The sequence below is a fragment of the Mus caroli genome, unplaced genomic scaffold, assembly GCF_978045245.1.
Source record: "Mus caroli unplaced genomic scaffold, Mus_caroli_1 scaffold_5, whole genome shotgun sequence".
Lineage (NCBI taxonomy): Eukaryota > Metazoa > Chordata > Mammalia > Rodentia > Muridae > Mus > Mus caroli.
Window position 1 is genome coordinate 12,749,159 of NW_028227260.1, and position 19,812 is coordinate 12,768,970.

The 19,812-nt window shown below is 37.3% G+C and overlaps 1 protein-coding gene across 5 annotated transcripts in view; it reads right to left on the reverse strand.

The window, feature by feature from the left end:
• The window catches only part of Rps6ka3 (ribosomal protein S6 kinase A3), a 107,686-nt gene that overhangs the window by 20,125 nt on the left and 67,749 nt on the right, over positions 1-19,812 (reverse strand). For all 5 annotated transcript variants that reach the window (XM_021153101.2, XM_085837937.1, XM_029473071.2 and 2 more), the window contains 10 exons: positions 19,514-19,620; positions 17,417-17,454; positions 17,083-17,225; positions 15,866-15,936; positions 10,323-10,411; positions 10,083-10,147; positions 9,822-9,924; positions 9,050-9,174; positions 4,087-4,212; positions 972-1,061 (listed from right to left, as the gene is read on the reverse strand). In XM_021153101.2, the coding sequence (XP_021008760.1) occupies positions 972-1,061; positions 4,087-4,212; positions 9,050-9,174; positions 9,822-9,924; positions 10,083-10,147; positions 10,323-10,411; positions 15,866-15,936; positions 17,083-17,225; positions 17,417-17,454; positions 19,514-19,620 (957 nt within the window). The remainder of the gene's footprint in view (positions 1-971; positions 1,062-4,086; positions 4,213-9,049; positions 9,175-9,821; positions 9,925-10,082; positions 10,148-10,322; positions 10,412-15,865; positions 15,937-17,082; positions 17,226-17,416; positions 17,455-19,513; positions 19,621-19,812) is intronic.

A 19,812-nucleotide genomic window follows, 5' to 3' on the forward strand; every position in this document is an offset into this window, starting at 1 on the left:
TTTTGAATATCAACATTAAGACTTTATATTTCAAATTCACATACTATAAGCAATTATGTTAAAATAGTTTTTAAAGCAAAGCCAGAAAACTAATTACATTACTTTAAGGTTTTACTTTTATTAATTTTTTTTGCGACAGGGTTTCTTTGTATAGCCAGAACTCACTCTGTAGACCAGGCTGGCCTTGAACTCAGAAATCTGCCTGCCTCTTATCTCCCAAGTGCTGGGATTAAAGGTGCGCGCCACCATTGTCTGGCTATTTTTATTAATTTTTAAGATTTATGTTTCTGTGTGTGTGTGTGTGTTCGCGCGCGCCCACGTGCATGTAAATGTGAGTGTTAGTGTCTGTGGAGGCCAGAATCATCAGATCCCCTGGAGCTAGAGTCACAGGTGATTGGTTGTAAGCCACCTGAAGTGGGTGCTAGGAAATGGACTCAGGTCCCTTGAAAGTGCTCTTAACCACTGAGTTGTCTTCCTAGCCGCCTACATTTTTTTTTAAATGAATTTGGCCATCAATGTTGCTCTCAAATCTACCATATATATATTTGGCTCTCTCTCTCTCCCTCCCCCCCCCCCATATATTTGTCATGAGAATATCCAAGAATTTATTTTCCTGTGTGTGTGTGTACAAATGAGGGGTGTAGGTCATGAAACCATGAAACTACAAAGGTAACCATGAGAGGTGATAAAGATATCTTAAAGGAAGTTTGAGAAGAGAACATAAGGTCGTAAGAGGCGGGAAAGGGGATAACACTTGAAATGTAAATAAAGAAAATAGCCAATTAAAAAGGAAAAAAAAAGAGGGAACTTATAGTAGGCAGGAGGGAACCAGCAGGCAGAGACAGGAGGTCAGAGGGAATGGCGTGGAAGAAGAGGATTGAAGTATGGAGGATGAAGTAGTCTTTGTCTACTTCAGAATACTGATTATTGAAAAATATCCCAAGTGTGCGTTTGTTAAAATATCTACTTACATCCTTTAGGGTAATGATGTTTGGATGCTGTCCATAGCGAAGAAGAATTTCAATCTCTTCTGTTGGGTCTCTCTTGCTTTTATCAATAATCTAAAAGGAAGATATTTACCATAAAATTTTATGAACACGAACCTTAAATATTTATAGTTATACACCTTAGGTATCATCACATGTAAATATTCTATATACAAATAAATTATCAGTCAGTTCTAGTCAACTATTTAGCCAGTTTATTTAATTAGGAAGCTAGTCTCTATGCAGCTGGCAACGCTATATATAAGGCTACCCATGTGACACCAGGCCACTCCAAGCTGAGTTTGTAGCATAATTGTGACTTACTAAAAACTTAAAAGTCTCAGAAAAAGCTATCAAGAACAAAGTTATCGTATCAATTTTTTTCATCTTTGAATTTCTCAAACATTTGAGAATCCAGTTAGTTTCTAATCCCCTTTAAGTACAGATGACTTTGAGATAACTGTGTCTGAAACACCAGCATTAGCATCTGTTTGAATTGACTTCTTTTAATTAAGTATTCTAATGGACTATCACATGGGCTGTAAGCTACTTATAAAATTAAGTAAACAAGCTTATTTTTGAAGCTAAGTAGAAAGCTCTATATAAAAGCACGCCTAATTACTTGACTATATTTGATTATAATAAAGCTTTTAAAAATCCTAATATAGCTTTTAAACTTTTTTTTTCTTTTTGTGATAGGGTTTCTCTGTGTAGCCCTGGCTGTCCTGGAACTCACTCTGTAGACCAGGCTGGCCTCGAACTTAGAAATTTGCCTGCTTCTGCCTCCCCAGTGCTGGGATCAAAGGCATGGGCTACCACACCTGGCCTGCTTTTAAACTTTTTTATTAGTTGCTTAACATTTTTGAATGTTTTACTATTTTCAAGAACTATACATACATATACATATAACTCTAAATTTAATTGCATGTATATAGGTGCTTTGCCTAGATGAGTATATTCCCATACCACATGCATGTCTTCTGTCCACTGAGGCCAGAAAAAGGTACTGAAGTGTTTACAATTGGAGTTATAGAAAAAGGTACTGAAGTGTTTACAATTGGAGTTATAGAAAAAGGTACTGAAGTGTTTACAATTGGAGTTATAGAAAAAGGTACTGAAGTGTTTACAATTGGAGTTATAGAAAAAGGTACTGAAGTGTTTACAGTTGGAGTTATAGAAAAAGGTACTGTGTGTTTACAATTGGAGTTATAGAAAAAGGTACTGAAGTGTTTACAATCGGAGTTATATATGGTTCTGAGCTCCCACGTGGGTTCTAGGGGAAAAAATCGGGCTCTGCTGGAAGAAGCGCTCTCTTTCTATCATAAAATAATTATGTGTGTATACCACGTGTGTTCAGAAGCCCTCAGAGGTCAGAAGTCGGTGTTGGATCCCCTGGAATTGGAGTTACAGACTGCTCTGAGCTACCACGTGAGTTCTGGGAAACAAACCCAGGTCTTCAGCTCTCTTCCCAGCCCTAAGTAACACGTTTTCTAAAGACAGTTGGGTATTGTGTTTGGAGACAGGGCCTTATGTGTACAGACTGGCCTCGAAGTCCCTCTTTAGCCGAGGCTGAACTCCCCTTGATCTCCCCTGCCTCCATCCTCCTGGCTGCGATGCCAGGCATGTGCTACCACATTTGCTCAATCCTGGCCTTTGATTCACTCACAGAGTAGTCTGAAACAAATGCTGTGGTCTTTATGTTTAATTTCCTTTTATCAGCTTCAGTTTTTAAATGTTTTTAAGACAGATTCTCATTTTCTACTCCAGATAAGCCTCAAAATTACCCCCATAGCTCATGAGGCTGCCCTTATGCTGGCAGCAGTCTTTCTCAAGTGGGCCTTCAGTGTATGCTTAATGGAGGCAAGATACAGTCTTCAATTGCCTATAAGTATATACCATTCCCCCTTTCTCCTTGCGTATTACAAATATCAAATTTCCAGTCACTCCAGATTTCAATAGAACAATGTACGGCAAAACAGCAAGTTGAATACATTTCTATGGTTCATTTTTTTATCTGACAGAAAGCCTCAGTGACACTGGTGTCTCATTAAAGCAATTATATCCAGTTTGGCACAGTAATACTAATTTGCTACTTACTCTCTTGTTAACTAAACATGAACTACTCACACTTATCAACTACTAGGAAAGTTACAAGGTTAGTTGGAAGCTTTAGGCATTACTTCAGTTATTTGAACCGGGAAAGGGGAGATTACTATCAAAACAGTGAAACGGCAGATCATTTTAATAGAATGCGTGTTTATTCACAGCTAGGGGTTGGAAACTCAAACTTTATCACAAAACTACATGCCCAGTTTTTGGTTTGGACAGTTTTGTATTAAAATATTTTATAAAATTAAAATGAGTAATGCTAAGAAATGATCATGGTTCTTATTCTTTTAGTGGTTCAAAGATTCATTTTACATATAAAGGAAGGTATGGATATTTTCAGCAGAAATACAAAATTGACACACAGTTGAGGAACTCCCTGACACTCCGATCATAAAATAGGAACTAGTACAGGGTGTCCTATTAAAAATCATGAGGCAGAAACTGTCACTTCCCTGGATTAACTGGCTATATAGCTATTTTACTGTGTATTTCATGGGAATCCGTGACTCCATATTAAGATCTTTGAAGATCATTAACACAGACATTTAAATTTACCTTCAACTTATTTTATAACAAAAAGCACTTTTGCCAAAGAGAAGAATATATTGTGTTTTAGGGAAAGTCTTGCAATACAGGCTAGGTTAACTTCTAACTCATCATTCTCCTGCCTCAACCTCCTGAGTAGCTGGATTGTACTTACATGCTACTTATGTGCATCTGGGCTAGAAGTAACTCATAGTGGCCTAGTCGGCCATCACTGGAAAGAGAGGCCCATTGGACTTGCAAACTTTATATGCCCCAGTACAGGGGAACCCCAGGGCCAAAAGAATGGGAATGGGTGGGTAGGGAAGTGGGAGGGGTATGGGGGACTTTTGGGATAGCATTGGAAATGTAATTGAGGAAACTACCTAATAAAAAAAAAAAAGAAGTAACTCATAGACATGTATGACTAAGACTGCTAGAGTTGCATTTCAAATCTAAAAATATTTACCTTCACGGCAAATTCCATGTTTGTAGCTTTATGTATGCATCTCTTACAAACGGAGTATGAGCCAACGCCAATATCCTCTTTTACTTCATATCCATCAGTAAACTGAATACTATTTCTGTGTAATTGCTAAAAGCAAAAATCATAAGTTGATAAAGACTTCTGTACTGTTTCTGATGCATTTTATCATAGGGAAATATTTTACTGAGCACATAATAATAATGTTATCTACTAATACAAATATTAATAATAAAATGAGTAAAATATTATTCATAGTATATAGTCTTCATGCACATATAATAACCAAGAAACAGACCCTTTAAATTGTTATATTAATAAGAGAAATGCCTTCAATTTGTTTTTCTTTTTTTCTTCTTTAATCTTTTTTACAGTCCAGTTTTTATCCCCCTCCCAGTCTGACTGTTCCACATCCCATACCTCCCCCTGCCCCCATCTCCAAGAGGATGTCACCACCTCCCACCTGACCAGACCTCCTCACTCCCTATTTTTGAGAATTTCATAAAAATATTTTGATCATATTCTTTCTTCCCCGAGAAATGCTAGCAGAATCCCTCCACCCGCCCAACTTCACATTCTTTCTCTCTCTTAAAAAAAAAAAAAAACAAAAAACAAAAAAAAACAAAGGCAAAAAGAAAACAAGACACCAAAAAAATCACAGGTATACACACACACACACACACACACACACACACCCTCTCCAGAGCCAACTACTTCTGTTCTAGAGTATAGCTGATATACTCTAATACTAATATAGCTAATAGCTAATATTAGTATAGCTAATACTCAGTGTTACTCCACTGAAAACCTAACTGTCCCTCACCCAGGCAGGATGAGCTGCAAATAGGTTCTTGGCTAGGGGTGGGACTTTATGTCCAGTTCCTTTACTACATGGCTAGGATTTTCTTTGGCTTGAACTTATGAATATATGTATATATGCATTATATATATGTATATATATAAACATCCATACATATATATGTATGTGTCTGTATGTCACATGTGTGGGAGTGCCCATAGAGGCCAGAGGGTATTGGATCCCTCGAAGCTACAGTTATAGATAGATGGTTGTGAGCCATGTGTGGGGGAAGGGAATCAAACTCAAATCCTGCAGAAGAGCAGGAAGTTGTTTTTTTTTTTTCCCTTTTTTTTTTTTTTGGTTTTTCGAGACAGGGTTTTTCTGTCTAGCCCTGGCTGTCCTGGAACTCACTTTGTAGACCAGGCTGGCCTCGAACTCAGAAATCCGCCTGCCTCTGCCTCCCGAGTGCTGGGATTAAAGGCGTACGCCACCACGCCAGGCTAGGAAGTTGTTTTAAATATCTCTTGTCCTGAGACTCTTTCACTTCCCAACCACCTACAGGCTTTTAGAAGTACCTCTAAAATGAATAGAAGTTTGACACCTCTAGTACATAGGAAAAGATTTGGGAGGATTCAGAATTAGAAATCTGGCTTGTTTCTGTCATTTTCATCTTTCAGTAGCATGCCTTTCTTCACCTTCAAGCCATAGGTTAAATATGTTTGGCTAAAGAAGCTATTTCATGAGTTAGGGACCATGTTGGTAAATGGTAAAAGCAAATCCTTGGTACCTAAAGTGGCAGAGGAACTTGTGCTGCTCTTGACGATGCTGATATGAGACCTTTCAGACTGATTAGTTTTGTATAGAGTGTAACTTGAATTTTGTAGACTATTTATGTTTATAGTCTCTGTGTTAGGGAATTAAGTTAGAGTTGAAAGTTGTCACATTCATGGCTTTAGAAAGGAAAAGACACAGACTACTGCAATGTAAGATGTATTTCAAACACGGTGTTTTAGACTGCTCTTCTTGAAAACGGAATAATAACTAATTAAAAAAACATTTCAGAGTAGGGCTGAGGGTGTGATTTAGAGATAGACAGATTGTCTAACATTGATTGAGGACTTGGGTTCAATTCCTAAGCAGCACACTACACCAGTATTCCACCACACAAACACACACACACACACACACACACACACACACACACACACCATAAAACAAAAACAATTAGAAAAAAGCAATTTATCTATCAAGCAAATTTAACAAATTCAAGCATCAGCAATACCCTAAAAGCAATTTAATTTTTCCAAACAAACAAACAAACAAACCCTTACTTTTTCAAAAGGCTAATTTAAAGGGCCAATATCCAATATATGCAAAGTACTCAAGAAGTCAGACTCCAGAAAACCAAATAACCCTATTTAAAAATGGGGTAGAGAGCTAAACAAAGAATTCTCAACTGAGGAATACCAAATGGCTGAAAAGCACCTAAAAAAAATGTTCAACATCCTTAATCATCAGGGAAATGCAAATCAAAACACCCCCAAGATTCCACCTCACACCAGTCAGAATGGCTAAGATCAAAAATTCAGGTGACAGCAGATGCTGGCGAGGATGTGGAGAAAGAGGAACACTCCTCCATTGCTGGTGGGATTGCAAGCTTGTACAACCACTCTGGAAATCAGTTTAGCAGTTCCTCAACAAATTGGACATAGTACTACCAGAAGATCCAGCAATACCTCTCCTGGGCATATATCCAGAAGATGTCCCAACCGGTAAAAAGGACACATGCTTCACTGTGTTCACAGCAGCCTTATTTATAATAGCCAGAAGCTGGAAAAGAACCCAGCTGTCCCTCAACAGAGGAATGGATACAGAAAATGAGGTACATTTATATAATGGAGTACTACTCAGCTATTAAAAAGAATGAATTTATGAAATTCTTAGACAAATGGATGGATCTGGAGGATATCATCCTGAGTGAGGTAACCCAATCACAAAAGAACACACATGATATGAACTCACTGATAAGTGGATATTAGCCCAGAAGCTCAGAATATCCAAGATACAATTTGCAAAACACATGAAACTCAAGAAGAAGTAAGACCAAAGTGTGAATACTTCGTTCCTTCTTAGAATGGGGAACAAAATACCCATGGAAGGAGTCACAGCAACAAAGTTCAGAGCAGAAACTGAAGGAAGGACCATCCAGAGACTGCCCCACCTGGGGATCCATCCCATAAGCAACCACCAAACCCAGACACTATTGCAGATGTCAACAAGAGCTCGCTGACAGGAGCCTGATATAGCTGACCCTGTGAGGCTCTGCCAGTGCCTGACTAATACAGAAGTGGATGCTCACAGCCAACCATTGGACTGAGCACAGGGTCCCCAATGGAGGAGCTAGAGAAAGTGTGGGAAGATAATTGTAATTCACCTAAGGAGCTGACGGGGTTTGCAGCCCCATAGGAGGAACAGCAAGATGAACCAACCAGTACCTCCAGAGCTCCCAGGGACTAAACCACCAACCAAAGAATATACATGGTGGGAGATGTGGCTCAGCTGCATATGTAGCAGAGGATGGCCTGGTCAGACATCAATGGGACGAGAGGCCCTTTGGTCCTATGAAGGCTTGATGCCCCAGTGTAGGGGAAGGCCAGGGCCAGGAAGTGGGAGTGGGTGGGTTAGTGAGCAGGGGTATGGGGTAGGGGATAGGGGATTTTCAGAGGGCAAACTAGGAATGGGGTTAACATTTGAAATATAGATAAAGAAAATATCTAATAAAAAAGAAAACAAAAAGGGCTAATTTAAATCTATGATGTAAATATGAATTAAAAATTTTAAATGGATTTCTATTTTGACACAGTAACTGCACATTTTTGATGTATAGTATATCTCAATAAATGTACGCAACAGGCAATGATCATACAAGGGTGAATTACAATTATCTTCCCACAATGCTGTGACAAAAAGAACAAAATTTCATAGTTCATACTCACCTTTAGCAGTATTTATCAGTTTAGTTTTCTGTTGCAAACACTCCCAGACACATGTTCTTAGAAACCTACTTCTCTGACCTTTACCTATTTTTTTCTTCAAATGTGATAATCAGATCATATGATGGAGTAAAGAATAATTTTATTTTTTGTCAACTTGACAAAAACCTCAACTGAAAAATATTGCCTCCATCAGATTGGTCTATGGTATGTTTGTGGGACATTTTCTTTTTTTGGGGGGGGTGGGGTTTTAAGACAGGGTTTCTCTGTATAGCCCTGGCTGTCCTGGAACTCACTCTGTAGACCAGAAATCTGCCTGCCTCTGCCTCCCAAGTGCTGGGATTAAAGGCGTGCACCACCACTGCCTGGCTGACATTTTCTTGATTAATGTCTGACGTGATAGAGCCCAGGCCATTGTGGGCAATGCCACTTTTGAGTAGGTGTTCCTGGATTCTATGAGAAAACAGTCCAAGCAAGCCAGCTTCTACTCCATTCATGCCTTGAATCTATTTACTACTTGTTTTTATAAATAAAGTTTTATTGGCACCCAACAATATCCGTTTGTATATGAATTATCTACGGCTGTATTTTTTTGGTGAGTTTTGTTTTTTTAACTTGGCCTTGATCTTACTCTGCAGCTCCCACTAACTCTGAAATTGATGCCTACTGCTGCAGCCTGGGTAATAGCATTACCCAGGTACATCATGTATGGCACCACGGCTGTGTTTTTGCAACAATAGCAGTGTTGAGTAATGGTGAGAATAATTCACAGAGGCTCATATGTCTTCTTATTTTTAATGAAGTCTCCTGAGCAGGTATAATGAAACTTGCAGACCTCAACCTATCATAGCTGACCTGACAGAGGCAAGTGATGAAATATACTAGGCCTAAGAAACAGTTTGAGGTATAGAAGATGGGGTACCAAAATAGTGATGCCTATCTCACTTCTCTTAGCATTTCACTTTTAAATCACAAATATGATTTTGGTTCATGCAACCTTTGCAATGATATATGAAATTTCTCTGATATAAATGATCTAAATATATATGTTAAGGGGTTCACTTAAGTCAGCACATAAAAATCTAATCTAACTATTCATATTTATATAAAATACATATTAACATTTCAAATTCTAAGTTACTGATGTGTCACTTACCTGAACAATTGAATGCACACCAACTGTCTGCATAGCTTGGCTTTCATCATCTGAGGTAATAGCAACAAAACTAAACCCCCGAAAAAGCTGATGTGCGTTAGCACTAGGTGGAATGCCCGGTGAATCTAAAAAGAATGAGGAAATACTAAGAAGACTCTTGGGATGGTATTTAAGGGGAAAACTGTTAACAGTTTGAATGGTCTTACTTATTCTGGAGTTCTCAGTTACCTAGTATGTGTACATGTATAAACACATACCTATATACCTCTTGCTATTCAAGATAACTCAGTGAGCAGTGTGTTACATCTATCCTGATTATTTACTATAATCATCAACCTACTAATTTAGTTTCACAGCCTAGAAAATAGTTAATGTTTGGATAGCATAATAAATCAATGAATTATTGGGTTAACGGTATTTGAAATTAGTATCATGCCATTTACCTTCTTAGAACAAGGAAAATTTTCTTGATCTGTGCTGTCCAATTATGGTAAGTAACCACATATAGTTACTGAATATTTGAAATATACCTACTATGATTAAGAAACTAAATTTTAATTAAATTCAATCAGCCATATGTGACTATCATACTGGGCCTCACAGCCCTACGTGATAATCTATCAATGCTATAACTCCTCATTTTTACTGAGGGTGGGGATGTAAGGTTGATACACAGCAAATTTAGGAGATTCAAGGAAAAGAATTTTTGATTGAACTAGAAACAGAAAGATAGCCATTGTCTTAGATTTGAGTTTTCATGTTTTCTCTTTACCTTTGGGAGTTTTTGCAGTAAACTCAGGATCAAAATAAAATGTATCTTCAGGTCTGCCAGTTGCAGGCTTAAAAGGTGGGTGAATCTCTCTTCTATATAGTTTCTGGTGGAAACAAGAAAGACTTACACATGGGTTGGGTTAACTTTACAAAAATCAAAAAGGAGTTCAAACTTTTCTTTTTATTTAAAGTAGTAGTGAAATCCCAGAGCCTTGGAAATGCTCCCTCAATCCCCTCAGGTGTGTCTTCAGACTATACTTACATTCCAGTCTATTGTTGAGAAAAATGAATGTCTTTTAATTTCTTCAACTCCATCTGGTCCAGCACCTATCAGAAATTGATTGGTAATTGATTTTTGAGGACAAATGTGTATATATTGTTCACAGTCTTTGCTTTAGATTAATTGTCTGGATATATAATAGCCCCACTTAAAAATATCCATCTTCTATTGAAAAAACCAATACAAACTCATCAAGGAAACTAATTAATTCAATGTCTTTACCTAATCTGTTTGCAGGATTCCGTTTGAAAAGCATTCGTAAAAGACTCTGGGCTTCAGGACTCAGAAACTGTGGCATCCCGAGTTTGGCTCTAAATATAAAATCCACGTAACAACATTTAACTTTTGGAGGCATTTTTCATCTTTAAACATTAAACTACAATGGCACTATCTTATAGAACTACAATGCAGTATCATAACTGGGGTATTGACTCCGAGATAATCTACTGATTTCATCCAAATGGCTCCACTTTTATTTGCAATTCTATGTTTACGTAGTTTTAATTTTATGCAATGAATAATATTCATATGCATGAATAATCTCCTAGATGGATATACTAGTTTGTCTATTTACCTTCTGAAGGATACTTGAATTGTGTTCAGTTTGGATGACTATGAATAAAGCTGCTACAAACATTCATGTACAGGTTTTTGAGTAAAATATTTTATATAAAATCAATACTATGAGAATAAGGTCATCTGAGACTTAGTTATAGTGATTAATCTTCTGCCTGTTAGCATTTCTTCATAAGCAAAGGCATTAACATGGGACATAGTGAAGGAATTGCAAGTAATTTTTAAAGTTTTTAAAAACAATGTTATGTGTGTAACTGTTTTGCCTGAATGTATGTCTGTGAACCATGTGCAGGTAGTTCCCAAGGAGGCAGAATAGGGCATTAGATCCCCTGCAACTAAAGTTACACGTGGTTACATGCTGTCACGTGGATGTCAGGAATCAGATATGGGTCCTCTGCAAGTTACAAGTGCTATCAGTCAGCTAAGTCATCTCTCTAGTCCCCCTTCAAATTAATTTAAAGGTTGAATTTAGTTTAAAGTTACTCACTAGGCTAGTATTGCCCAAAATGTTACTAAATGATACCCCCCTACATATCTGACGACAACATTAAAGGACAATCTATAACCCAGTGAGCTTATAGATTGTGATTTATTATAGAACAGAATAAAATAGTCATAGGAGGCAGAATAAGGGAGGGAACTGGGTAGGACAATGAATGAGGAAGGGATTGGGGGATCAGGATCAGGAGTGAGGAGAGACGAGAGAGATGGTCAGAGGGCCAGGAGAATGAATGGAAATTTGCTTTTCAGAGTGTGGCGGGGAGGTGGGAGAAAAATCTCCAGGAATTCTCAGAGATCTGAGATGGGGGAGGCTTCCACAAGTTAGTACAAGTGACCTTAGCCAAGATGCCCAATAGTAGGGATATGGAACCTGAAGAAAAAGACAGAGCAGAGACTGAGGGAATGGCTAAGTAGTAACAGCATAACTTGAGATCCATCTCATGGGCAAGCACCAATCCCTGAAATTATTAATACACTGTTATGCTTGCAGACAGGAGGCTAGCATAATGTCCTCTGAGAGGCTCCATCCAGCAGCTGACTGAAAACAGATGCAGACACCTACAGCTAAACAATGGACAGCAGTCGAATATCCTTATGGAAGAGTTGGGGGGAAGGATTGAAGGCCCTGAAGGGGATAGGAACTCCACAGGAAGACCAACAGAGTCAACTAACCTGGACCTCTAGGAGGTCCCAGAGACTGAATCACCTATGAAAGAGCATACACAGGCTGGGCTGAAGCTCCCTGACACATATGTAGCAGATGTGCAGCTCAGTCTCCATGTGGGTCCCCCAACAACTAGAGCAGGGACTGTCGCTAAAGCTGTTCCCTGTATGTGGGGTACGCTCTTCTACTTGGGCTGCCTTGTCTTGCCTAAATGGGAGAGGATGCGCCTAACCCTGCAGAAACTTGATGTGCCAGGGTGGGCAGATAACGAGGGGGGCCACACCCTCATAGAAGGGGAGGAGTGATGGGGAAGGGACTCTGTGGGGGGGGGGGAGAATTGGGGGAGGGCAGGGATTGGGATATAAAAAAATTAAAAGGCTAAGAAATGTAGAATAAATAAATCATTTATTTTCTAAATATCTATCTCTAGCAGCCCCTTTGAGAGTTATGATTGTTACAGGAAAAACCAGAAAAGCACTGTTGTATTCAGTACTAGGGTATGGCAGAAGTCTTGAAAAAGTGGTCTAGCACCCCCAGACTTATTTCAAGATGATAACTCAAGGGTAGCAGAGAACAATCTGGGATGGAAAGAGGCACTATACTTAAGACTGCGGATCAACAGAGTGAGATATTTCCCATGGCTTGAATACTGTGAGCAATGCATTGCAAAGGAAGGCCTAGAACAATGAAATAATTCTAAGATAAGACCAGAATATCTGGATATGAAAGAAGGAAGAAGACATGTTTCTGGCTTGGAAAATAGTATACAAGAAAATGTTTATTGGACATATAAGGATAGGAAAGGAACAGCAAACAGGGACTTAGTTTAAAGACACAATCACACAGCAGTGGTGGCGCACACCTTTAATCCCAGCACTTGGGAGGCAAAGGTAGGTGAATTTCTGAGTTTGAGGCCAACCTGGTCTACAGAGTGAGTTCCAGGACAGCCAGGGCTACACAGAGAAACCCTGTCTCCAAAACCAAAAACCGAACAAGAACAAGCAGAAGCAGAAGAAGACATGAAGTCATGCATAAGAATACTTTGAAGGTAAAAACTAGTTTGAGAGTAGATGGAGGAAAGGCTGAAGTCAAGGAACTGAATACAGAGAAGGAAGGGAGGGAGAAAAACACATCAGAAATGGAACCCTGGTGAGAAGACAGTTTAAGGGGTGGTTAGAAAAAAAGCATTTTGAACATTAAAATTAATATACATTGGGAGGAGAGTTCAGAGGTAGGGCATATGTTAGCATGCACAGGGCCCTAGGTTCAATTCCAGCATCAAGAATCAATCAACCAACCAATCAACCAACCACAACTGGTTGAATCATGCTGCTTATTTGCATGCAAGAAAATTTCATTGTTTCATGAAATACCAGCTAATAAGTTGAGGAAAAACAGCAGTAGAAGAATCACCAGTTAGAATCTTTAAAAGATTTTTAAAGTAATGATTATTAACAAATTATACCATCAGATAATGTTTAGACAATATTTGACAGGAAACTATAATGGCGGGCTCAGCTGGAATCAAAGTGAGACAATCACATATTATAAGGCCTCTGGCTTAATGAAATAGGAGTACACATATAAGCCATCAAATAATAGTACCCAGAACTTTGAATGCTCAAGTATGATGGCACATACCTAGTAGTACTTTTAGAGGCTGAGGCAGGAGGATTGAAAGTTAGAAACTAGTCTAAGATACTTGCATTAAGTTTCAGATCAATCTGGACTACACAGTCAGACTGTCACAGAACTACAAAACCAAATCAAATACCATCACAGAAACAAGAATTTAAGCAAAAAACAGGAAAGAGGAATAAATTACTAAGTTATTGGCACAGTTCTCAAAGTAGACTAATAGTTATGTAACCAAGGTAATTAAGGAATCACAGAACTGGTTTTAAATCCATTCAATTATCAATGACAATTTTCCTGGAAAACTGCCATGCCAACTGATCTTTGTTATCTCTGAAAATTAGCAAATCAGGAACAGCCTCATTTATATAAACACACCTCAAGTGCCAACTGGTTGGCAGTCCTACCAAAGTAATTACACTCTTATATGTGAAGCCAACCCACTTTTGGACGTGAAAGCCTACTAGTACTTGAATCATACCATTCCCTAAAAACATGTGTAAGAATAGCTGGGTCTGGTGGCACATTCTTATATTCCCAACACTCAGGAGGCTGAAGATAGAGAATAAAAAATTGATCCAGTCTGAGCTACATAATGAGATACTATCTTAAAATAATACACCACACACACACACACACAGACACACACACACCCCAAAACCAAACCAAAAACAGAGAAAAAGAACAACAGTTAGAGAGGTAAGAGAAACAGAAGAGAGTAGGAAATAACAAGACAGCTAGTGTATGTATAAGCACGTATATGTAGGAGCTAATAGTGTCAGACACTCCTTGGAGAAACTTGCCTTAATTCTCTCTTGTAAAATACCTCCTTATTTTTCCTTCATACTGGTCACTAACAAAGTAAGTCCACCCTAACATAATATCCCAGGGCAGCTGACATCTTTATTTAAGCATCAATTTTATACTTCTTCCACAAGAACAGAAGGTCTGCAAGACACTGAAGATCTTTTCAATATTGTTAATTCTACATTCTCACTATTGTAGCAAGTACTCTATTACTTGTTGAACAATATGAGTGAGCAAAAGGATTAACTTCTGACAACCTGTCATGATTTAGCCACTAGAAGGCAATCACAATCAAATGAAGAACAGTTTTAGTCAAGTGCTAGGTATGAACAAATAGGCTGTGGAGTAAAAGCAGCTGAAGAATGGTAACAAAAATCCCCTGACTACACTAAAAGAGGCTTTGTTGAAAGGATGAAAGAAGATGAAGTAGTAAGTGGAAAGGAAAGCCAGGTCAAAGTTTTGTTGTTGTTGTTGTTGTTGTTAAACACTAGAGAGTGCTAGTTGAAACTACAGGCTAGGCAATGAAATTTTGATAAGTGTGAGTTCGGTGAGCATTCATTTATGTAGTATGTAATATGTACTTTTTAACCTTTTTATTGTGCAGAATACCATGCCAAAAACCTGTCAAAGCAAACAAGTGCTCACCCAAAGTACACAGTTCAATAAATAGCTGTTGGGCCAAGAATGATAGCATTGCCAGAAACTATCATCTAACAGAACCACCTTTTTTTCTTATTTTGTCTCTACTTTTACCACCTGATTATACACCTTAAGAGATGCTTTACTTTTGCTACTCTGTAAGCTTTATAAATAGGAGCATAGAATTGATTCTTTTGGCTCTAAGCCTTATTTCTTACATGCAACTGTGGCATGCCCATTTTCTTTGCTATATGGCATACTATGTTCATATAAAGGCCTGAACCTGCTTTTATGACTCCTGAGTCAAGACTTATTTTAGTCAGGCATAGTGGTATATGTATGTAGATGGCAGTACTGAGAAGAATATTGAACAATTATGAGTTCTTGATTACATTGGGCTTGATTAGATTTGACCTTGTCTCAAAATACAAACAAAAACCAATTGTTTTATATTTGTATAATATTGGATAAAGAAATAAAACACAGACGAATGTAATGCTCAACTGCATGAATATTATCATAATCTACTATATTATTACTAATACAGTGTCCACTATTACCAGTTACATTGTTCTGACCATCATTACATTGATTTCTTGACTACACTGTCACATAAACATTAAGTACATGCCTAGGAGTAGGGTAAACAGACAACGGCATGCATATATGGAATTATCTTTAGTTTAAAGCATTTATTTTTTTAAAGATAGATTTATTTATTTATTTATTTATTTAATGCGAGTACATCACTGTCTTTAGACACACCAGAAGAGGGCATCAGATCCCATTACAGATGGTTGTGAGCCACCATGTAGTTGCTGGGATTTGAACTCAGGACCTCTGGAAGAGCAGTCAGTACTCTTAACTGATGAGCCATCTCTCCAGCCTCCTGAAGCATTGATTTTAAAATCTCACCAAAACATACTCATTTGGAAGTACTTACTTAAGAATCATAGTCATTGTTTCTTTACGATCTTTTCCTTGGAAAGGTAGTGTACCAGTGAGCATTTCAAACTACAGAAAGGTAAAACAGGTATTAGCCAAGAAGTATAACATTTCAAGACCAGAGGTTAAAATTGCTATATACAGAAAGCCATTTTCTCCTTTCTTTTATTTAAAACTGCATAAAATCATCCTATTATAGTGTTACTGACTATGCAAACTGTATCACAATACATTAAATAGTTTTTATTTTTATTTTTTGAAGATTTATTCATTTATTACATATTAGTACACTGTAGCTGTCTTCAGACACACCAGAAGAGGGCATCAGATCTCATTACAGATGGCAGTAAGCTACCATGTGGTTGCTGGGATTTGAACTCAGTACCTCTGGAAGAGTAGTCAGTGCTCTTAACCACTGAGCCCTCTCTCTAGCCCTAAATATATTTTTAAAAATAAACATTAAGTTTCTACTGAGCTTTTTGATAATTTAAAAACATAAATAATGGGGGCTGGAAAGATGGCTCTCATCCGTAATGAGATCTGACATCCTCTTCTGGTGTGTCTGAAGACAGCTACAGTGTACTTAGATATAATAATAAATAAATCTTTTTAAAAAACATAAATAACTATACAATTTTGCAGAAATCAATCCTCTTTTAAATGGCATTTGAAAGATGTAAATATGTGACTAGTCTAACAGACTACCAATTTCCTATTAAGCTTTTAGAAGGGTTATTGTTAACAGACTTCTCTAAGAGGCTTTTACAAAGAATAAACATCATTAATGTCTTCAGGTTTGTCTAACCTAATGATTCTGTAACACAATGTTGTCATTTATAAAGGTCATGCTTTGAGAACCACAAAATCAGGTCAATAGGTAACACCCCAAACCCTATTTTCCTAATGCTTTAGGTAAGTTTATAATTTTGTATTGAGCTGTATTCATACATATTCTGGGGTACCTGCAGCCCATGGACTGCAAGTTGGACACATATGCCAAAAAAAAAAAAAAATCAAAGGAAATCTATTTTGGACTTTTCAAATTAGGATGAGATTGAAGCAACCAACAGGTTCCCTAGTCCTACCCTTCAGGCAATCATTTGATTGATTTGGTTACTTAGTTCTAAGAAACCCTCATAATATGCCCTGGTAAAACTCATTTAACAAACAAAATAACTTCCCCCCCCCTCTAAAAATCCGAAATTCAACTCTTACCATCAACACACCAAAGGACCACCAGTCCGCACTCTGAGTGTGACCTCTGCGGTTAACTACTTCTGGAGCCATGTATTCCACAGTGCCACAAAAAGAGTAAGCCTTCTTCTCATGGTCAATAGATTCCTTACTTAACCCAAAATCTGCCAAAATCAATTTTGAATTAATAAATATCCAAAGTATTTTATATAAAATTTAAACTCTGAATTCCAATACTTATTCATATTTAGAAATATTAACTTAAAAATGTAATAGTTGTTACTCAAAACTTTTATCATAATCAACCTGAAAGGAAATACAGGAGAGAATATTTTAATAAAATGATGATTTTTACCAGTTAACTTGATGTGACCTTCTTCATCAAGAAGTATGCTGCAAGAAAACAAAGTCAGAAAATGTCTTTAAAGCATGCTACACAGAAATGTACAGAAGCTGAACTGGAAATTACTCAACCGTCAGTTGACCATATTCACTGGATGCTTTTGGCCATGAGTAATAATTAAGAAAACAATTAAACAACCTATACTTTTTCAAGATGCTTTAATGCTTTTCTACCTAAATCTTTTTGTCCATACATAGTAGATATCAAGTACATATTCAATCTAAACTTTCTTTTTTTTTGAGACAATATCAATATCTTACATGCACTCAAGGTCTTCCTCCTGCTTTAACCTTCCAAGTGCTGGGAGTACAGATTTATTTATTATTTTATGTATATGAGTATTTTGCTTGCATCTATGTATGTGCACCATGTACATGCTTGGTGCACATGCTTGCCTGGGACTGGAGTTACAGATGGTTGTGAGCCTCCATGTAGGCGCTGGGAATCAAATCCAGGTCCTCTATAAGAGCTCTATAAGGTTCTTATAAGTACTTTTAACTGCTGAGGCAACTCTCCAGCCAAAGATGCTTATATTTTTTGAGATGGGTCTTGGTTATGTCATACAGGCAGGCCATGAACACCTGGACTCACGTGATCTTCTCACCTTCTCTTCTGAGGACTACTAGGTCTACGGGTAAGTACTAATGTGCTTGGCTACTTATACAGTTATAATGGTTGAATTCAATGTGGCTCTCACTTCAAAATAGTTGTTTAAAATTATTCTTTATATACTAGAAAAAGAAAAACAAAACAACGCCTGTATGCATATTCTATGAAATATTAGCTTCTTGATGAATAAATACCACTATAAGAGCTGTGGAAAGTTTGATAAAGTTACATTTAAAAATTGAAAACTTAAGAACAGAATTTCTTTCTTTTTCTTTTTGTTTTTATTTGAGGTAGAGGTCTCTCTATGTAGTTCTGGTTGTTCGAGAGCTTCCTATGTAGACCAGGCTGTCCCCAGAGATCCAGCTAGTTCTGTCTCCTAAGTGCTGGGAATAAAGGCATGCATCCCCAGGCCTGGCTAAGAAGAGATTTTCAATAAACTATATTTCTGAGAAAGGGTTAGCTCTATACCATTCTTCACAGAGCTAAGTAAAAAAAAAGAAATGGTACAATTAGAAGAAAAATATCATCCTTAGATTGGGAAAAACTCTTCTACTACTAAGTCTTAAGAGAAACTACAAAAGATTAGTTGGCCCAATGAGGAAAAAAATGTGTCTAGATTAAAACAATGTAAATACATTCATAATGAAAAGATTTGTAATATTTATGAAACAAAGTCCTTTTTTCCTTTTTGTGATAAGGATCTCAATACATTTTTAGGATGGCATCAGATCTGTGCTCAAGTAATCTCCTGTCTCAGTATTCCCAAGAGATGTGACTATGTGAATGTTTGACTGTTCCTGGATAAATGGCTAGAATTCTTAGTTTGGGGCTGGCAATATAACTCAGTGGGTAAAGGTACTTGCCACCAATCTGATCTCAATTCCCAGGAAAACTGATTGTTGTTGTGTATGTGCACACCCACACAAAATAAAGAATTGAAGGTAATTTAAAAGCCTTTCTAACTTGTAAAATTCTCTTTTAAGTCAATGGGAAAAATGACATTAAAAAAAAAAAAGTAGAAACCATGAATAGAAAACCCATAAATACAAACTGCCACCCAATGGACTTTAACCTCATTAAAGGAATGTAAATGAAAATCAGGAAAGCTGGGCACTGATAGTACACTCCTTTAATCCCAGCACCCAGGAGGCAGAGATAATAGGCAGTTCTGAGTTTGAGGCCAGCCTGGTCTACATAGTTCCAGGACAGCCAGGGGTACATAGATGAACCCTATCTCAAAACAAACAAACAAACAAACAAACAAACAAACAAAGGAAATGAAAATAGGTTAATAGTGTTTAGCAAATAGTTTAAAAGTTTAAGATCACACAGTGTTAGTAGACATGCGAAGTGCTATGGAGTTCTATGAAGTTACTACATTTCATGACCTCCTTTAAACTTGTATCACATTGAATTCAACTTAATAGCATGGCTCCTTACTTTTCTGGTTTTAAGTCTCTATAGATTATTCCCAGGCTATGAAGATGGTCTAAAGCAAGTGCAAGTTCAGCCAAGTAGAATTTGACATCTTCCTCTGTGAACATCACCTAAAACAAAATAATATTCTAACTTTATTTTCTTTTTATGGCTATGATTTTTATGTAAGACTTTAACTAATCAAACAATTTGCAAATATGTCAATCAGGTACAGATTTAGTTACAATTTACTCATGAAAGAAATCTGCAAAATGATTTAATCAGTAGAGTCATATGCACTGTAGCAGAAATGATTTTTTTTA